Source organism: Bombus bifarius, unplaced genomic scaffold (assembly GCF_011952205.1).
Source record: "Bombus bifarius isolate JDL3187 unplaced genomic scaffold, Bbif_JDL3187 scf7180000008014, whole genome shotgun sequence".
In the NCBI taxonomy this organism is placed as follows: domain Eukaryota; kingdom Metazoa; phylum Arthropoda; class Insecta; order Hymenoptera; family Apidae; genus Bombus; species Bombus bifarius.
Genome location: NW_022884390.1, coordinates 1208344 through 1223589, shown reverse-complemented (window position 1 = coordinate 1223589; position 15246 = coordinate 1208344). Strand labels below are relative to the sequence as shown.

Here is a 15246-nt window from a genome sequence, read left to right as displayed (position 1 = left end):
ATATTAGATTTTTATTAATTAAAAGAAAATGGAAAGTAACGAAATACAATAGATAGATTTGGCCTTTTATTGCAAGGAACTTCACAAATGTAAATAGATATTTTGATTATAATATTTAATTTATTCTAATTATATGTATATCAACATTATCCTTACTCTAAGTCTTGAATCTGAAACATAATAATTATATAATATATAATATAGAAATAATACATTAAAAGTACTAATTGAATAATAGTATTGCGCACCTCTTGAACCTTTTGCATTTCTTGCGTTAATAAATTATCCAATATTTCTTGAAGTCTTTGCCTCAATTTAACATTTTCAATGTTGGCTATTGCAAGCTCTTGTTGTTGCCTTCTTTGACGCAGTTCAGCTAATTCGGCGTGTAAAGTCGCCAGACGTGTTTGCAATGAATCTACAATATTTAAAAACGAATTGTTTGTTCATATACACATTTGTAATACAAATTTAATACATATGTAAATATAACAATACCTTTTAATGCTGAAACACAAGGTAATTCTGAAAAATTATCTGAAATGATATATTCTGAATGGAATTGTTCAACTTTAGGTACTTTTGATATAGATGTATCCTCTGTTTTTTCTACGTCTGTTTCCATATTATTGTCACTTTGGAACATTTCTTTGCTGAATACTGTGCAAAGTCTATTATTTGCTTCAATATTGTTAGGCCTCTCTGAATATGCAGCTTGCATAGAATTAGAATCTGATACTCTACTGTCTGCAGAAAGTCGACTATTCTCATCCAATTCCATTACATTTATATTTGCTTCCTCATCATCTTCCTCACTATCACTTACAGGTTCGCCAAATATATCATGTTCCGCTATACAATATAAACAATAATATTTTATTTATCTTATATCATAATTGTTGTATTTCTGCTTATATCCTACCAACTTACCAACATCAAAACTTTGAGATGTATTGCCATTGATACTTTCTCTCTTAGTTTTCACTGTACCAGATGACGACACTTTGCTCGGTTTTGATTGATCTTCATCTTCACATATCACCTCCCACTTAACATTAACTGCATCATTATCCACTCTTAACAAACGTTTAACTTCTTTCTCAATTTCTGGAGCTTCCACATATTTCTTCTTCAAGGTTTTTCTAAATCTTCTACGTCTTACATTTTTAGTAGGTGGAGTTATACCATGTGGCCACAGAAATTTTTTATCTACTTTATTAGGATCTTTTTTCTTTTGCCTAACTGGAGACTCTTCATCCGTGGTAGTATGATCATCTTCTTCTTTGCAAATTAACATCTATGAACATTAAAATATAATGAATTATGATAGAAATAAAAATTATATACGTGAACAATATAAAACTGATTACAAATAACTTTACCTGACATATATCAGCAGTTTTATAGAAACTCTTGTTATCAATAGTTTTTAAAGATTCTACAATCGTTGGTAAATCAACAACCTAGAGTTAGAATTTCCTTTAGAGTTTCCTTTATTACTTTTTCGTATTATTATATTTATATATAAATAAAAGAAAACCTATTGCAATTTTACCTTCCCATGAAGAAGCCAATGATCGAATCTAGCCTCACCATAACGCATATCATTTTCCAGTTTTATACTTAATCTATCTTTTAAAGACAATCCATTCCGTAGTGTTTCTCGTAAAACTCGCGCCGGTTCCTTAAAAAAATTAAAACATTTGTTATAGTTATACAAAATTTCATATTATTCGCTTTACTATTTTAAATGACTGAGATTAAATATTAAAATGAACTCACTGGTGGTAAACGCAAAATAAATTGACTTTCCAATTCTACTTGAGGCTCACAATTTTTTTGGAAATCTGTATTTGGATGACGACTCATATTCCTTCAAAATTAAAGTACTGTAACTTATAATAAGTCTTTCTAGAATATTTTATAAATAAATCGAAACTATATTCTGTCCAATTCACAAGTGACTGTGATCTGTACTCCAACTGCACGATCATATAAACATATCTCGACGTCGATACTCAAATACCGAAGCCTGCCGAAGCCAAGGGAAAACTGGAAATTGAATAGTGAAAAAATCAACATGGACGAAAAGAAGGTTTCCGTTTTGCGCATGCCTGACATGCTATGCATGTTCATACAGAGATAAAGACACTACTCATTTGTGTCTGTCTCGCAGAACGAGAACTTCGTTGTCTTCCATTTTGATCTTTCACAACTCAATTTTCGGACGGTTTCCCCTAACAAGTGTCGATACTTGTTTATATGATCATGGTGTGTCAGTTAATCGAGTCAGAAAAATAAACATAACTAGTCACGTTACACTACACTATACTCTGTCTAGCGCATGGACATATTCCTATGTTTATGATTCAACGAGACAAGACAGTAAACGTAAACAAAAAAACGTGATTGCAACCGCAGCAATCACGAAGAGATTATGGATGGACTATAAGTATTGGCTTTTAATTGCGAACGAATTATGATATAAAGGGATAACTATATTACTACAGAAAATGTTTAGATTGAGCTGTTTGATACATTTGTTTAAATGAAATAGATATATTTGCTTAATTTATATCATCCGTGATTTATATTAATATTACATCTTCCTGTGGTTTTCTCATATAAGGGTTATGTTCGTAAAACTAGTTTCCTATTTTATACCTCAGAATCGTGAATCCCCGAGCCTATTTTCCCTAGTAATTTTATTTAACTCTGCTTACTCGGTTCTTTGGATAGAGATAGAGATACATACTAAAACTAGAACTGCTCGAATGTTCAAAATTTGTATTTTTTCATAGAAATTTTATCAATTTGTATTAATGCACTTTTAGATATTTGAATGATTTTTTAATAAAAGATATGGGTAGAAGCTTATTTCTCTTGCATTGTATATTTTTTCATGCACCTTTCATTTTGATTCCTTTAGTACAAGTTTTATATCTTAGTCATTGGTACTTTTAATGTTAAACAAAATGTAAAAAACTAGTTTTTTTTATTATGTCTAATTTCCAACAACATTATCTTTATTATAAATAAATAAAATAAATAATATAATGATAATATATATATTAATAATATATTAAAGTGATATATAAAAATAATGCTAATAAATATAATGAAATATAATAAATATAAATAATATAGTGATTACATATAAAGAATTGAATATAAATAAAGTAAGGTACACAAGAAATATATCTCTGAAATAATTCATTCAATTTATTAAATTATCTTCTATACATACGGATAAAAGGTTCTTATTTATTATGACTCAGTTATATGACGTAATGATAGCCGCTGTCCGGTTTGTTTAATGTAAAAGAATATATAGATAGCGTTTCTTTTAGATTGCGCTTAGTGTTGTTTTGAAGACGAATTAGATTTAAGTGTGTTCTTTAGATATTTCAGTTATAATTCACACCTTACACAATTATATCATATTTTATACAAAATCAGTTTCTATATTGCACATTTTTACTTGTGCAACGTAATATGTGAAGATACGCATGGGCATCAATAAATTCCGGTAAATAATTTGCAAAAAAATTCTTCATATAAGTTTCTGACAAACAATTGACACAATCAATCTATTCACAACACCGAGCAAGATGTTTCTTTCACTATTTTTTTCGGACGATATCGATGATACGTGTATGTATATATTTATTGCAAACTATTCACAATTTCTATCCATAAAAGCATTATTTTTAAAATTTTATTGATTTATATCATACACGACAAGAAAATATTTATCGTATGATTTTCGTGCGATTATTTAGTCCTATTATATATTTCATTCATTGAATAATGATTTTATTGATTGAATAATGAATTCAATTGGAGATCGTATTAACGTACTTAATTGTTTCGTTACTCTACGAATACAGTGGTTCATGAAAGTACTTGAACACTTACTATAGAAAAATTTAAAGTTTATATTATATATGTTATATAAAATATTTTGAAACATTAGCACTGTAATGAAATGCGACTATCCTGATTATATTAATCAGATTTGGAATTAATCTTAAAATGTATATGGAAGCTATACGAGATATTTATTGCAGGCATATGTATATTTAGTAAAAGACTAAAATTATAGCATGAATAGCTACCTTAAACATACATATGTACATATGATACATATAATGAGTGTTAAAAGTGGTTGTACTGAATATTTGGGTTTATTAATATAATGAAACTTGATTGGATATTAATACATAATATAATGGATTATTTAAATATTTTTGTGATCTTTGTGAAATATATACTTATACTAAATATACCTATTATAATTCCTATACCTATACAGATGCTGCAGAAAATATTTGTACATCACTGTATTTATTATAGCTTTATATACTAATTAATTAGGTATTACGATATTAAATTTCATATCATTCAATAGTATTTTTATATGACCATGAAAATTTAATACTATGAAAATGAAATATAGGACCTGGTAAAAAGATGCTTTATTGGAAAATAATAAAGGCAAATATTTTTTGTTTGTACATTTTCAGATTTGTCTCAAATTTTATAAATATAATCATGATAGTCATTTACACTCTGTATAGTGCAAATGAAATTTTAAAATGTTTTATATAACACACGTAATATATTCGTAAAAGTTTTTATAAATGTTCCAATGCTGAGTAACTGTAGATCGTGTGTGTCGTTCCTGGGAGCAATTTTCGTTCGTTAAAATGTTTACGCTTTATTGAATCTGCATCAATAATAAGGCATATAATAGCGACGTTTTATGCGTCGTACATCTTCATTCTGAATAACTTACTAGGCCCATATGTTTATAGTTAAGCTATAACAGTAAGTGATCAATGGAACATCGGACTTTGCGCTCGCGCCGTCGTACTTCACTCGTCGGTGTATGTATATTCCCTTTTCCTTGCTTCGAATGTTTCTACCTAAATCACTAAAAAAGTCAGTTAATTTTGAAATCGTAATTGAAATTTTAATTCTGTATATAATGGTGAATATGTAATATTCATGTCGTCGTCTTTTACACTTTGATACACTTCTATAAGTGTAATTAATCATTATCTGTTATAACATATATAAGTATTGACTGGACAAACAATTGTTCGAAATCAGGTAAGTTGTGATTACTTTATTTAATACCTTTTTCAGATATTCATTTTGTAAATAATTTATTTTAATAGTAATATTATTTCTATAACTTTAGATGTATGATGTTATAATGAATGGGATATCTAACACATTTCAGGCATATTATTCAGAATTTTTGCTTTGTTATTCTTGTTGGAGTAATTGCTATTCGTTATAGTGCTTATTTTGCAAAGAAATGCATCACTTAAAGTTGCATAGTTATTTAATTATCATTACATAGCATTTTATAATGACATACATTATGTACTGTGACCATTATTACGATCTATACCATTCTTTTAATCTTGAAAATTACTTGATAATAGTTGGTGTACCTATAATCATTCTTCATTTTGCAATATTCACTTTTATTTTTTGTTTTTGTTATTGTTATTGTTGTTATATATGAATATTTTTATATTACACTCCACTGTAAAATTATATAGTAAGATCATGTATGTTTTTGATGTAATAGATCCATCATGATTTCCCAACCAATTGTGGTACCTGGAGGTGAACATCGAACATCACAATCAGAAACCCACTCTATGTCTGTTGGAAGTACATCTGATTGCTTTAAGACCATGACACCGCCGAATGTAAGCAGATCACTTAGTAACCGTAAGTATCATATAAATATTATAACATTTATATTGTTAAAAGATATTTTAAAAGTCATTTTTATACTCTTAAGAGCAAATGTACCATGAAAGGGAAAGTTATGGATGGATAATAGATGAATATAAATATCAATTTACTTGTATATATAATTATATATTATGTATGTGGGAATTACATATTTATAGCAAAGAAATACAAACTATAGAACAACTTTCTTTTATTATAATTTAGGTAATGATTAGTTTTTAGTGATTTAAATGAATAGTTTTGCCTTGATACATATACATATACTATTTTTACTATATTATATTATACTTTTTTTTATTACTAACATATATTTGTAATTTGTTATATTTTTTCAAGAAGTAAGTTTTGAAATTATGTATGTATATCTATATTAGTGGCTATATTGTCTATATAATTTTAGTGGCTAAGGATATTATTTTAATAATTTATTGAGTATTATTTGAAATGAATATAGCAATTATCATTTAAAGGTGTTAGTGACAGTGGATATGGTACATTACCAAGTAAGCTAGGTAGGCTTATTAATATATAATGTGTGCATATAGTAGCAAGCCTCAGTATTAGAATCATAAAGATAAATTAGTAGATGTGTGTATACACATATGTATAATATTCTATTTTCAGATTACACATATTATTAGCATTCTCTCATTTCCAATAACTTATTGCATCATCATTTTATGTTATCAAATAAACTATAAATAAAATTTACAATACACAAATTAACTTCACTTATTGTTTAAATATGACCTCCTTTAACATTATCACATTAAACAAAAGGATAACTTGTATTATTAGAACTATTAAAACGCCATGCTATTGAATGTATAAGATTAACATAATACATTCATGCTGTTAGCACATTTTTCACTTTTTAGTATGTCATAGTATATTATATAACATGAACATTTATTCATAAGTTTATATAAGGAATATTATATGTAAGCTAGAAAATAATGTTCTTCGTGTCTTCAAAAGTTCTGATGCATGAACCAATTTTATGTTACTCAGTGTAGTATAATAGATGCATGTGTTAGTATTAAAAATTTATTATTATTCCTGTCTTATAGTTTTCAATAGTATGTAAACAATATTTTTATTTAGAGACATATTTCTCAATTTTTAGAACATATATAACGTAATGTACATTGTGACAACAATATGTAACTTGTTGTGCATGTAACCTTTTCTGGTGCATTTATGGACCTTTGCATGTTGTAATAGATGTATACATTTTATTTAGTACTAAAGTTTCTTTGCTTTTGCAATTTAATAAATTTAATTAAAATTTGGAGCTACATTTTATATAATTATGTTTACTGCAAATTCTGTCTTTAAAATTTAATGTTATTAGCAATTCATAACTAGCGTTGCTGAAATGGATTTATACTTTAGAATGTGATATGATGTAATTTAATCTTAGTATCTTTATTGTTAAGTAGCTTATAGCTCAAAAATTTTTAGAGTTTGTGATTTTAAAGGATAGATATTTATATAAGATTGAAAAATACATATTTACATGAAACAGTTGTAAAAATATTGATAAATAGTAATTGTAATTGTGAACAAAACTAAATATATAGAACCAGTGGATCAACAACTTCGACGAAGCAGTGTTCAAGTTCAATCTGCAACATTACCTAAACTTCCATCAACAGAGTCCCTATCAACAAGTGTAAATTTTGCAACTGCTGCACCTCCACTATCTCCAGGTATAAACACAAAGCTATGTTAATATCATAATGGACAATTATTCGAAATTTGTCAGGTGCTTTTTTGACTTTTGTGTAAATTATTACTATTTCTTGTACAAGTAGTTGATTAGCTGTAAAGAACTGCATATTTTTTATTTCTTGTTTGGCTTATATTTTCCTTTCATACTATGCATATTATTATTCAGATTTTTAAGCTCTGAAATGTAATTTTTGTATATTGTATAATCTTCTTTGGCTGATAAATTATTAAATATGTATATTAAATAAATTACTATTATGAATATAAGTTTTAAATAAATAATATTTCTGTATAATAATTACATATAAAACTTATAGTTTATAAGTATTACATAAGTCTAACTTATGCCTAAGATAAATACAATCAAATTTTGTTAAATGTGATCTTTAACACAGATAAAAAAAAATGTGATTAAAAGGTCTAATACGAAGATGCTAACTGCATAATGCGTTATGTTAATGAAGCTATTATATGAAATAATTTTATTTGTATAACATACTGTACTCTGTAATAAATAAGGAACTGTAAACTATTCTTTTTCCAGTTCTATAAATTTTTCAATGAAACTTGTGAACTTTTTTATAGAACAATGAGTTTTTATTTCTGTATTATTGGAATTCTATTTGCCAAGCTTGTTATGTGAATGTTTTAAGTTTTATTGTTTTTAAGGCTTCCGGTTTTAATTAATTGTAAATAAAAAGAAGTTATATTAAAATTACTAGAGTGATAATCATAATATTTTATATAATTCATTAAATCATTTATCAACTTTTAGTAAATATTATCGTTTGCATATTTTCCTCATTTTAAAAAACATATCTAATATGAAAATTAAAAAAATATTCATAAAAGTTATTAAAGATTTTAGTTCATAATTGTATTTAATAATTTATTTATATATAACATACATTGTTTTAAATCATATAATTCACATACTAAAATTATGATAAATATAGATATATTCTAAATAAGAACTGTTTAATATTTTTGTTTGTAACTATTTTTGGACATTAATATTTATTGCTAAGTTAGTATTTAATGAATGTAACTGTATTTTTATGTTGTTATAATATCAGTGTTAAATTAATATTTAAAAAAATAATTTGTGAATAATTTAATTGTTATAGGTTTAACAACTACAATGGGAGAAACAAATCAAAAAACAGATAACGCATCTGATAAGGTATAAAATATTTAATGCACCGTTTTAAGACATTGAAAAGGTATTTATATTTTATTTTTGTATAATTTTTAGTCTTTAGATTCTTGTAAGTTAACAAGAAAAGAATCATATAAGGCTCAAAGAAAGAATTACCGGATGGAGAAGAAAAGAGTTGCCAATGAACTCTTAAGTTCGTTTAAAGATCCAACTGTTATTGTTATGAGCGATTGGCTTAAAGTTCGTGGTACATTAAAGAGTTGGACAAAATTGTGGTGCATCCTGAAGCCTGGTTTACTATTGCTATACAAAAGTCCAAAAACAAAAGTGCTCATTTATATTACTTTTAAATAAAGTATTTATTTGCTTCATATATAATTATATTCATATACCTATTACAGAGTAATCACTGGGTGGGAACGGTTTTACTTAATACATGTCAAGTAATAGAACGTCCAAGCAAGAAAGATGGATTTTGTTTTAAATTGTTTCATCCCTTGGAACAGTCAATATGGGCTCCAAGAGGCCCAGAAAAAGAAGCTATTGGTAAATAATGAATTTTCTACAAATGAAAAAATATATTTCTACTTAATCATTTTTATAGGTGCGGTTGTACAACCTTTGCCAACATCTTATTTAATATTTAGAGCACCTTCACAGGCAGCTGGTAAATGTTGGTTGGATGCACTTGAATTATCTTTACGTTGTTCATCTTTAATAGTACGCTCAACAAGTGCATTACCGCGTGCTTTACCACATGATACTACAACAACTCATGAAACTCAGTGGAGTGAAGCAGATTATGAAAAACACTTTGATGAACATGGTAGGTATAACAGAACAATATTTTTTATAACGTATCAAGATGTATGTTATATTACATAAAATGTTAACTTTTATTCTACTATTCCTTTTCTTTTAAGAAATTTACTTGATATAAGAAGTAACATTTCTCTTTTATACATTAATACATTACAATTGACTTTAGTACAAGGACAGCACTCAGAAAAATACTTAATTAAGCTTCATTCATGGAAGTTATTGGTACTAATTATGTTGTTATTGTCATTCCTTTCCTGACTTTTGTCACCTTAAACACTTGCTTTAATATCCACAGTATGCTTGTCTAATTATGCTCCTCAATCACCTACAACACCTCAAAGACGTTTGTTATCATGTCCTCAGCCTTTAACACCTTCTATGTCAAATAATCCTAAAAGTGTTTGTCCTTCACCAACTCCAATGTTTCAGCAGTTATATCATGCAGTAGCATATTGGGAGAAACAATTTTGCGATAAATCTCCACCTGTCGCTGCAGATACAGATATTATTTTGTCTTCGAATACTGTAGACATGTTAGGTGATGGAGATACTTATCCCCATTTTGAATCTTCTATCTCCAAGCCTATTACGTCTTGCACTCGACGCATGACTGTTCCTTCTGTACATGTCCTGGAGTATGATACTCCAACAGTAGTAACGCTAGATCCTATGCACTCCTCACATATAGACCTGGACGACATTAGCCAGCCAGAGAACGGAGTAGCAGCTGATGCAGAAATTAGTGCATCAGACAGTGAATCTGAAGGGTCAGCTAAAGAAGATCAACAAGAAACAATTAACGAAACTCTATATGTTGCGAATGAGCAAGAAGTCCTTGGAGCGGTAAAATAAATTATATTGTATTGAGTCTTATCCATAATTGATACTAGAGTTTTTATATTTGTGTTTGATACAGGCTGGAGAAGTAGTTACAGAATTACAGGAAGAACAAAAATCTTTAATATGGTTCTTGATGAAACAAGTTCGACCAGGCATGGATTTATCAAAAGTAGTCTTGCCGACTTTTATTTTAGAACCTCGTTCGTTCCTAGAAAAACTGGCTGATTCTTATTACCATGCAGATTTATTGTCCCAGTAAGTATAAATTTGTAGATTTTGAGAAATATTTGAATAAAATTATTATATATATATGCTTTGTTTCTTGTTCTTACAGAGCAGTAGTGGAAGATGATGCATTTACACGTATGAAAGGTGTTGTTAAATGGTATTTATCTGGATTTTATAAAAAACCTCAGGGTTTGAAGAAACCATACAACCCGCTTTTGGGTGAAACTTTCCGCTGTTATTGGCAGCATTCTAATGGTTCAAGGACTTTCTATATTGCTGAACAGGTGTACAATTATTAAAATTTTTTAATTTTTTATAATTATATGTACTTGCTCCATCTTTATTACTACTACATACTTATACGAAACATTTCAATGTTAATAGTTATCTCATCATCCACCTATATCGGGCTTCTATGTTACAAATCGACAAGATGGATTTACTATTAGTGCTACAATTATTGCTAAATCTAAATTTTATGGTAAATATATATATTTTTTCGTTAAAAAAAGTGAAACGTTTTGCTAAGACAGTCATTATATGAAAATATACATTCCATTTTTCAGGAAATTCAACATCAGCAGTTTTAGATGGTGTTGCAATACTGACAATGTTGCCCAGAGGAGAAGATTATACAATGACGATACCTTACGCCCATTGTAAAGGTATTCTTATGGGAACATTATCTATGGAATTAGGTGGGAAAGTTCATATAAATTGTGAAAAGACAGGTTATCATACTGAACTAGAATTCAAACTCAAGGTAATATGGAATGTTACATAAACTTAAAATAATAGTCATAAAATTAATTATATGTGTTTGTGTGATTACTCATTCAATAGCCATTTCTTGGAGGTGCAGAACAAATGAATCAAGTTACAGGAGGAATACGTCTAGGAAAAGAAACTCTTGCTATTATATCAGGCTATTGGGATGGTCAAATATTAATTACAGATAAAAGAACTGGGGTATGTTGCTTATTTAGGATTCTATACACAGTAATTAATGGTTAAATTAAACTATGTCAACTAATCTTGCAGCAAGAAAGTGTGTTTTTCAATCCTACTCCAGAAATACGTAAAAAGAGATTGAAAAAGTACACTGTACCTCTAGAACATCAAGGTCCATGGGAAAGTGAGAAATTATGGTACGATGTTACTCAGGCAATTAATGGCGATGATCAAGTTGCTGCTACTGACGCAAAAACTCAATTGGAAGAAGCACAAAGAGAGCGTGCTAAAGAACGAAAACTTAAAGGACAGGAATGGATTCCTAAGCATTTTGTTCAGGTATTAAATAATAATAAAAGAAACTGCTTTCATAAGCTCCTATTGATATTCTGAACAGTATAATTTTTTTAATATTATCAGGATATTATAACGGGTAACTGGGTTTATCGACATGCGGATGTTCGACCATGGGATCCTAGAAATGATGTTGTACAATATGAACAAGATTACATAGTGCGTACGAAAACTAGACACAAAACACCAATTATGCGTACTGGAAGTATCGTATCAACTGAACCACAGACACAGGTATAGGAATTAAATAATGTAAATAATACTTTTATTTTGTAAATAAACAAATGTTTGATGAAAACAAAATAATTTATTAGTTTTATTGATGATTACTAATTATAATACAATTGTAATAATCATTCAAATCAAGATTTTGATTATTTATATCAATTATGCTCTGAAAAAACAAAAAATAATCGTGAACTATAAATACATTTTCTTTTTTTCATTTTTTCAAAACGAAATAACTAATTTAAAAGTTTATCACTCATGTTTCAGGTTCCACTTCTTCAAGCTGAGTCACGTTCTTCGCTTTCTGTATTAAAATCTTCCAAAAGACAGTTGTCTAATAATTTACCATTAACAGAGACCGCTCATGATTCTGGGAGTTCCTCTGCAGAGGTACACTCAGATTCTAGTCAGTCAGTAGGTAAAAGAAAACGTTCTACAGCTAGGTAAGTTTTTCTATTATTTCTCGATTATAGAATGACGACTAACAATACTTTCCTTAATTTTAAACATGGAAATATTTTTTAAGGATAATGGATCTTATAAAGGACATAGAAAGACAAATGTTAGAACATAGTGATAGACTTAATCATATAAAACACATATTAGAACAACTTGCTATAATACAAAGAGAACAAGTTTATCAACACCATAGTATAAATATGTTGAAAAGCTTCATTGATACGATTCTTGTTATTATAATAGTTTTCTCTGTACAATACTTTGTAAAAATATGGACCGATGAACCTAGCGGAGGTTGAAGAGTATGATAACAGAATCGTAGTATAAATTGTATATATTATTTATCTTCTCTCAATTCGGATCATCAGCTTTTGCGTCAGGAACAAGCTTTAAAAAGAAAAATCTTAAAATTTGAAGTACCTAATTTACACGTGTTTTTATGGGAGATAATAAAACACGCCGTTTTTAATAGAATACCGCTAAATGGATAGAGTAAAATAATTTAGAACTATTAAAGATATACTTATTCAGGTAATCGTAGTGCAATGTTATTTTATTTATAGCTTTTGGATAGTTTAATTTTTGATTTGTAAGATGGTACGTTATGGCTATATAAATGTAAGCTACATTCTCTAGTGATTAATATAACACTTATAGTTTTTGTTAAACGCTCCTCACGCCAGCAATGAACTATACAAGGTAAAAGGAATTTTTTTGAGCTTATCAATAGTAATATTTTGAGCTTATATATAATATTTTATGTGCTAATGCACAAGAAAATAATTATATATTTATTCAGAAATTTTAATGATGTTGTAGTATTTACTGCAGGCGCTCAATAGTAAAATGTATCGATGATAATAATAAGATAATTGTAAAGATATAACGACATATATTATTATAAATTTTATTATCTTGGAATTATGGCGACTATAAAATAGGAAAAGCTAATTGCAGTTTAAAGTAATATATAGAATTAATTTTATAGTGCATCAGTATTATTATTTTGATTAATACAATGAAATTCCTAATAAAATAAGTATCAAATATTAAAATTGTGCACATGATATGAAACAAGAGTTACATCCAAATTTTTGCTACATAACTTAAATCATGAATTTATTTTGTGTCATTTGCATCTTCCTGTTAATAAACATATTATGATGCATTTAATATTAGAGCAATACTATGCTTTTATATTTAGAATGAGTTTTATTGATGATTGTTTTATACTTATATAATTTAAAGCATATTTCTAAATATGTTTACAAATGATTGAAAAGTTCTTGTAATTTTATTAGACATACTTAAATGTTTACTTTAAAAATAAAGATGAACTTGAAATAAAGATGAAAGAATATATTTAGTAAAATAAAAACAATTTAGACCACAGTAATGCCATTGTTGAAATATCAATTTGTGATGGATAATTTTTTAATTTAACAATATATCATATAAAATTAAAAATATTGACAATATACATACACTTCTCGTCAAAAAGATAGTCCAGGTGTGCTATCTTTAATTTTTAAAGTTTTTCGTCTGTAACGCATAATATCGAAACATTATGAGCTCAGAATATGCGGTTCGTTGAAAATAATTAAAAATATTATAAGATTTATTCTGAGCTCATAATGTTTTGATATTATATTATATTACAGACGAGAAACTTTACACGCGTCATTGAGAAATTAAAGATAGCACACCTGGGTTATCTTTTTGGCGAGAAGTGCATATAATAAATACATTAATAATTCTGTATCAGTTCAAAGCTTCGAATTGACTTTTTAGCTAAGTATAACAAAATAAAACTTTTAAATGGTAGTCAATGTCCTTGTTTATGAAAAAATTACATAAAAATAAAATTTAATTGATGTTTTAATATCTTTACTTTAATTAATATGTAGTGTACATACTTCAATAAAACAAAAGACAGATAAACCTTTGTATAAATAATAATTCATTTATTATTAGTATAAATTAATTTCGTTTATAAAAATAAATTATAAATAATATGATCTATAAAATTTCAATACCATCCTTTACTAATTTTTTATATATATAGAAATTATTTTTCTATAGTAAATATGTATAAATATTTTTTAACTGTTACTACATGTTTAGTGCAATTTAAATGAATATTATTTTTTTAAAATAGAGGAGTAAAATATTCCTTAATTATTAACATTTTTATTTACGTAAAAATTATGAGAAAAATTATATTCAAATTAATGTCCTGTTGCATGAGTTTTCAGCCACTTAAAGCACTACAATAAAAGGAAATCATTAATCAAAGTTTATATCTTGAGTGAGTAAGATATAATAATAACAAATAGCTGTTTGAAAAAATACAAGAAAAAATACAAAATACAAATACTATTTATTAGTATTTGTAAACTGTAAACTTGGTACTATATGAACAAAGATGTCATGTTTTATGCTTGTTTAATTTGTTTTAACATGCTTTACAATATAATAAGTAAAAATTGTTAAAATTCGTTAAATACGTTAAAATTCAAAAGTGATCTTGAGTTCAATATAAAAAAATTTGTTTTCATTATTATACAAAATTTCAGAAATGTCTATTATTGTTAAATGTTGTTCACTTAACACAGATAAATTTTGGTTATTAACTCTTTTATTCAAACAGCTGAAAAATCATAAATTATGAGAACATGCTGTATATTTCATAT

At 27.2% G+C, this 15246-nt stretch overlaps 2 protein-coding genes across 6 annotated transcripts; one reads left to right on the top strand and one right to left on the bottom strand.

The window, feature by feature from the left end:
- Positions 1-48: 48 nt before the first annotated feature.
- Positions 49-2060, bottom strand: LOC117206976 (transcription initiation factor TFIID subunit 7). The gene is made up of 7 exons (XM_033446732.1): positions 1783-2060; positions 1556-1684; positions 1383-1463; positions 931-1297; positions 499-852; positions 249-418; positions 49-170 (listed from the first exon to the last, which is right to left on the bottom strand). The coding sequence occupies exons 1-7, from the start codon at positions 1867-1869 to the stop codon at positions 153-155; spliced, it is 1206 nt and encodes a 401-aa protein (XP_033302623.1). The 5' UTR covers positions 1870-2060; the 3' UTR covers positions 49-152.
- A 1321-nt stretch (positions 2061-3381) lies between these two features.
- Positions 3382-13608, top strand: LOC117207037 (oxysterol-binding protein-related protein 8). Of its 5 annotated transcripts, none has more exons than XM_033446849.1 (18): positions 3382-3529; positions 5606-5751; positions 6249-6290; positions 7362-7490; positions 8640-8695; positions 8768-8998; positions 9073-9217; positions 9276-9497; positions 10182-10336; positions 10410-10588; positions 10668-10845; positions 10946-11042; positions 11128-11324; positions 11405-11530; positions 11603-11851; positions 11933-12100; positions 12362-12537; positions 12621-13608. In XM_033446849.1, exons 1-18 carry the CDS (start codon positions 3510-3512, stop codon positions 12850-12852), a joined length of 2748 nt encoding a protein of 915 aa, XP_033302740.1. In that variant the 5' UTR covers positions 3382-3509; the 3' UTR covers positions 12853-13608. The 5 variants fall into 5 exon arrangements, with proteins under 5 accessions (XP_033302740.1, XP_033302743.1, XP_033302744.1 ...); XM_033446851.1 differs by lacking the exon at positions 3382-3529 and adding an exon at positions 4656-4889 and having other exon boundaries at positions 12621-12852; XM_033446850.1 differs by lacking the exon at positions 3382-3529 and adding an exon at positions 4657-5115 and having other exon boundaries at positions 12621-12852.
- The last annotated feature ends 1638 nt before the right edge of the window (positions 13609-15246 follow it).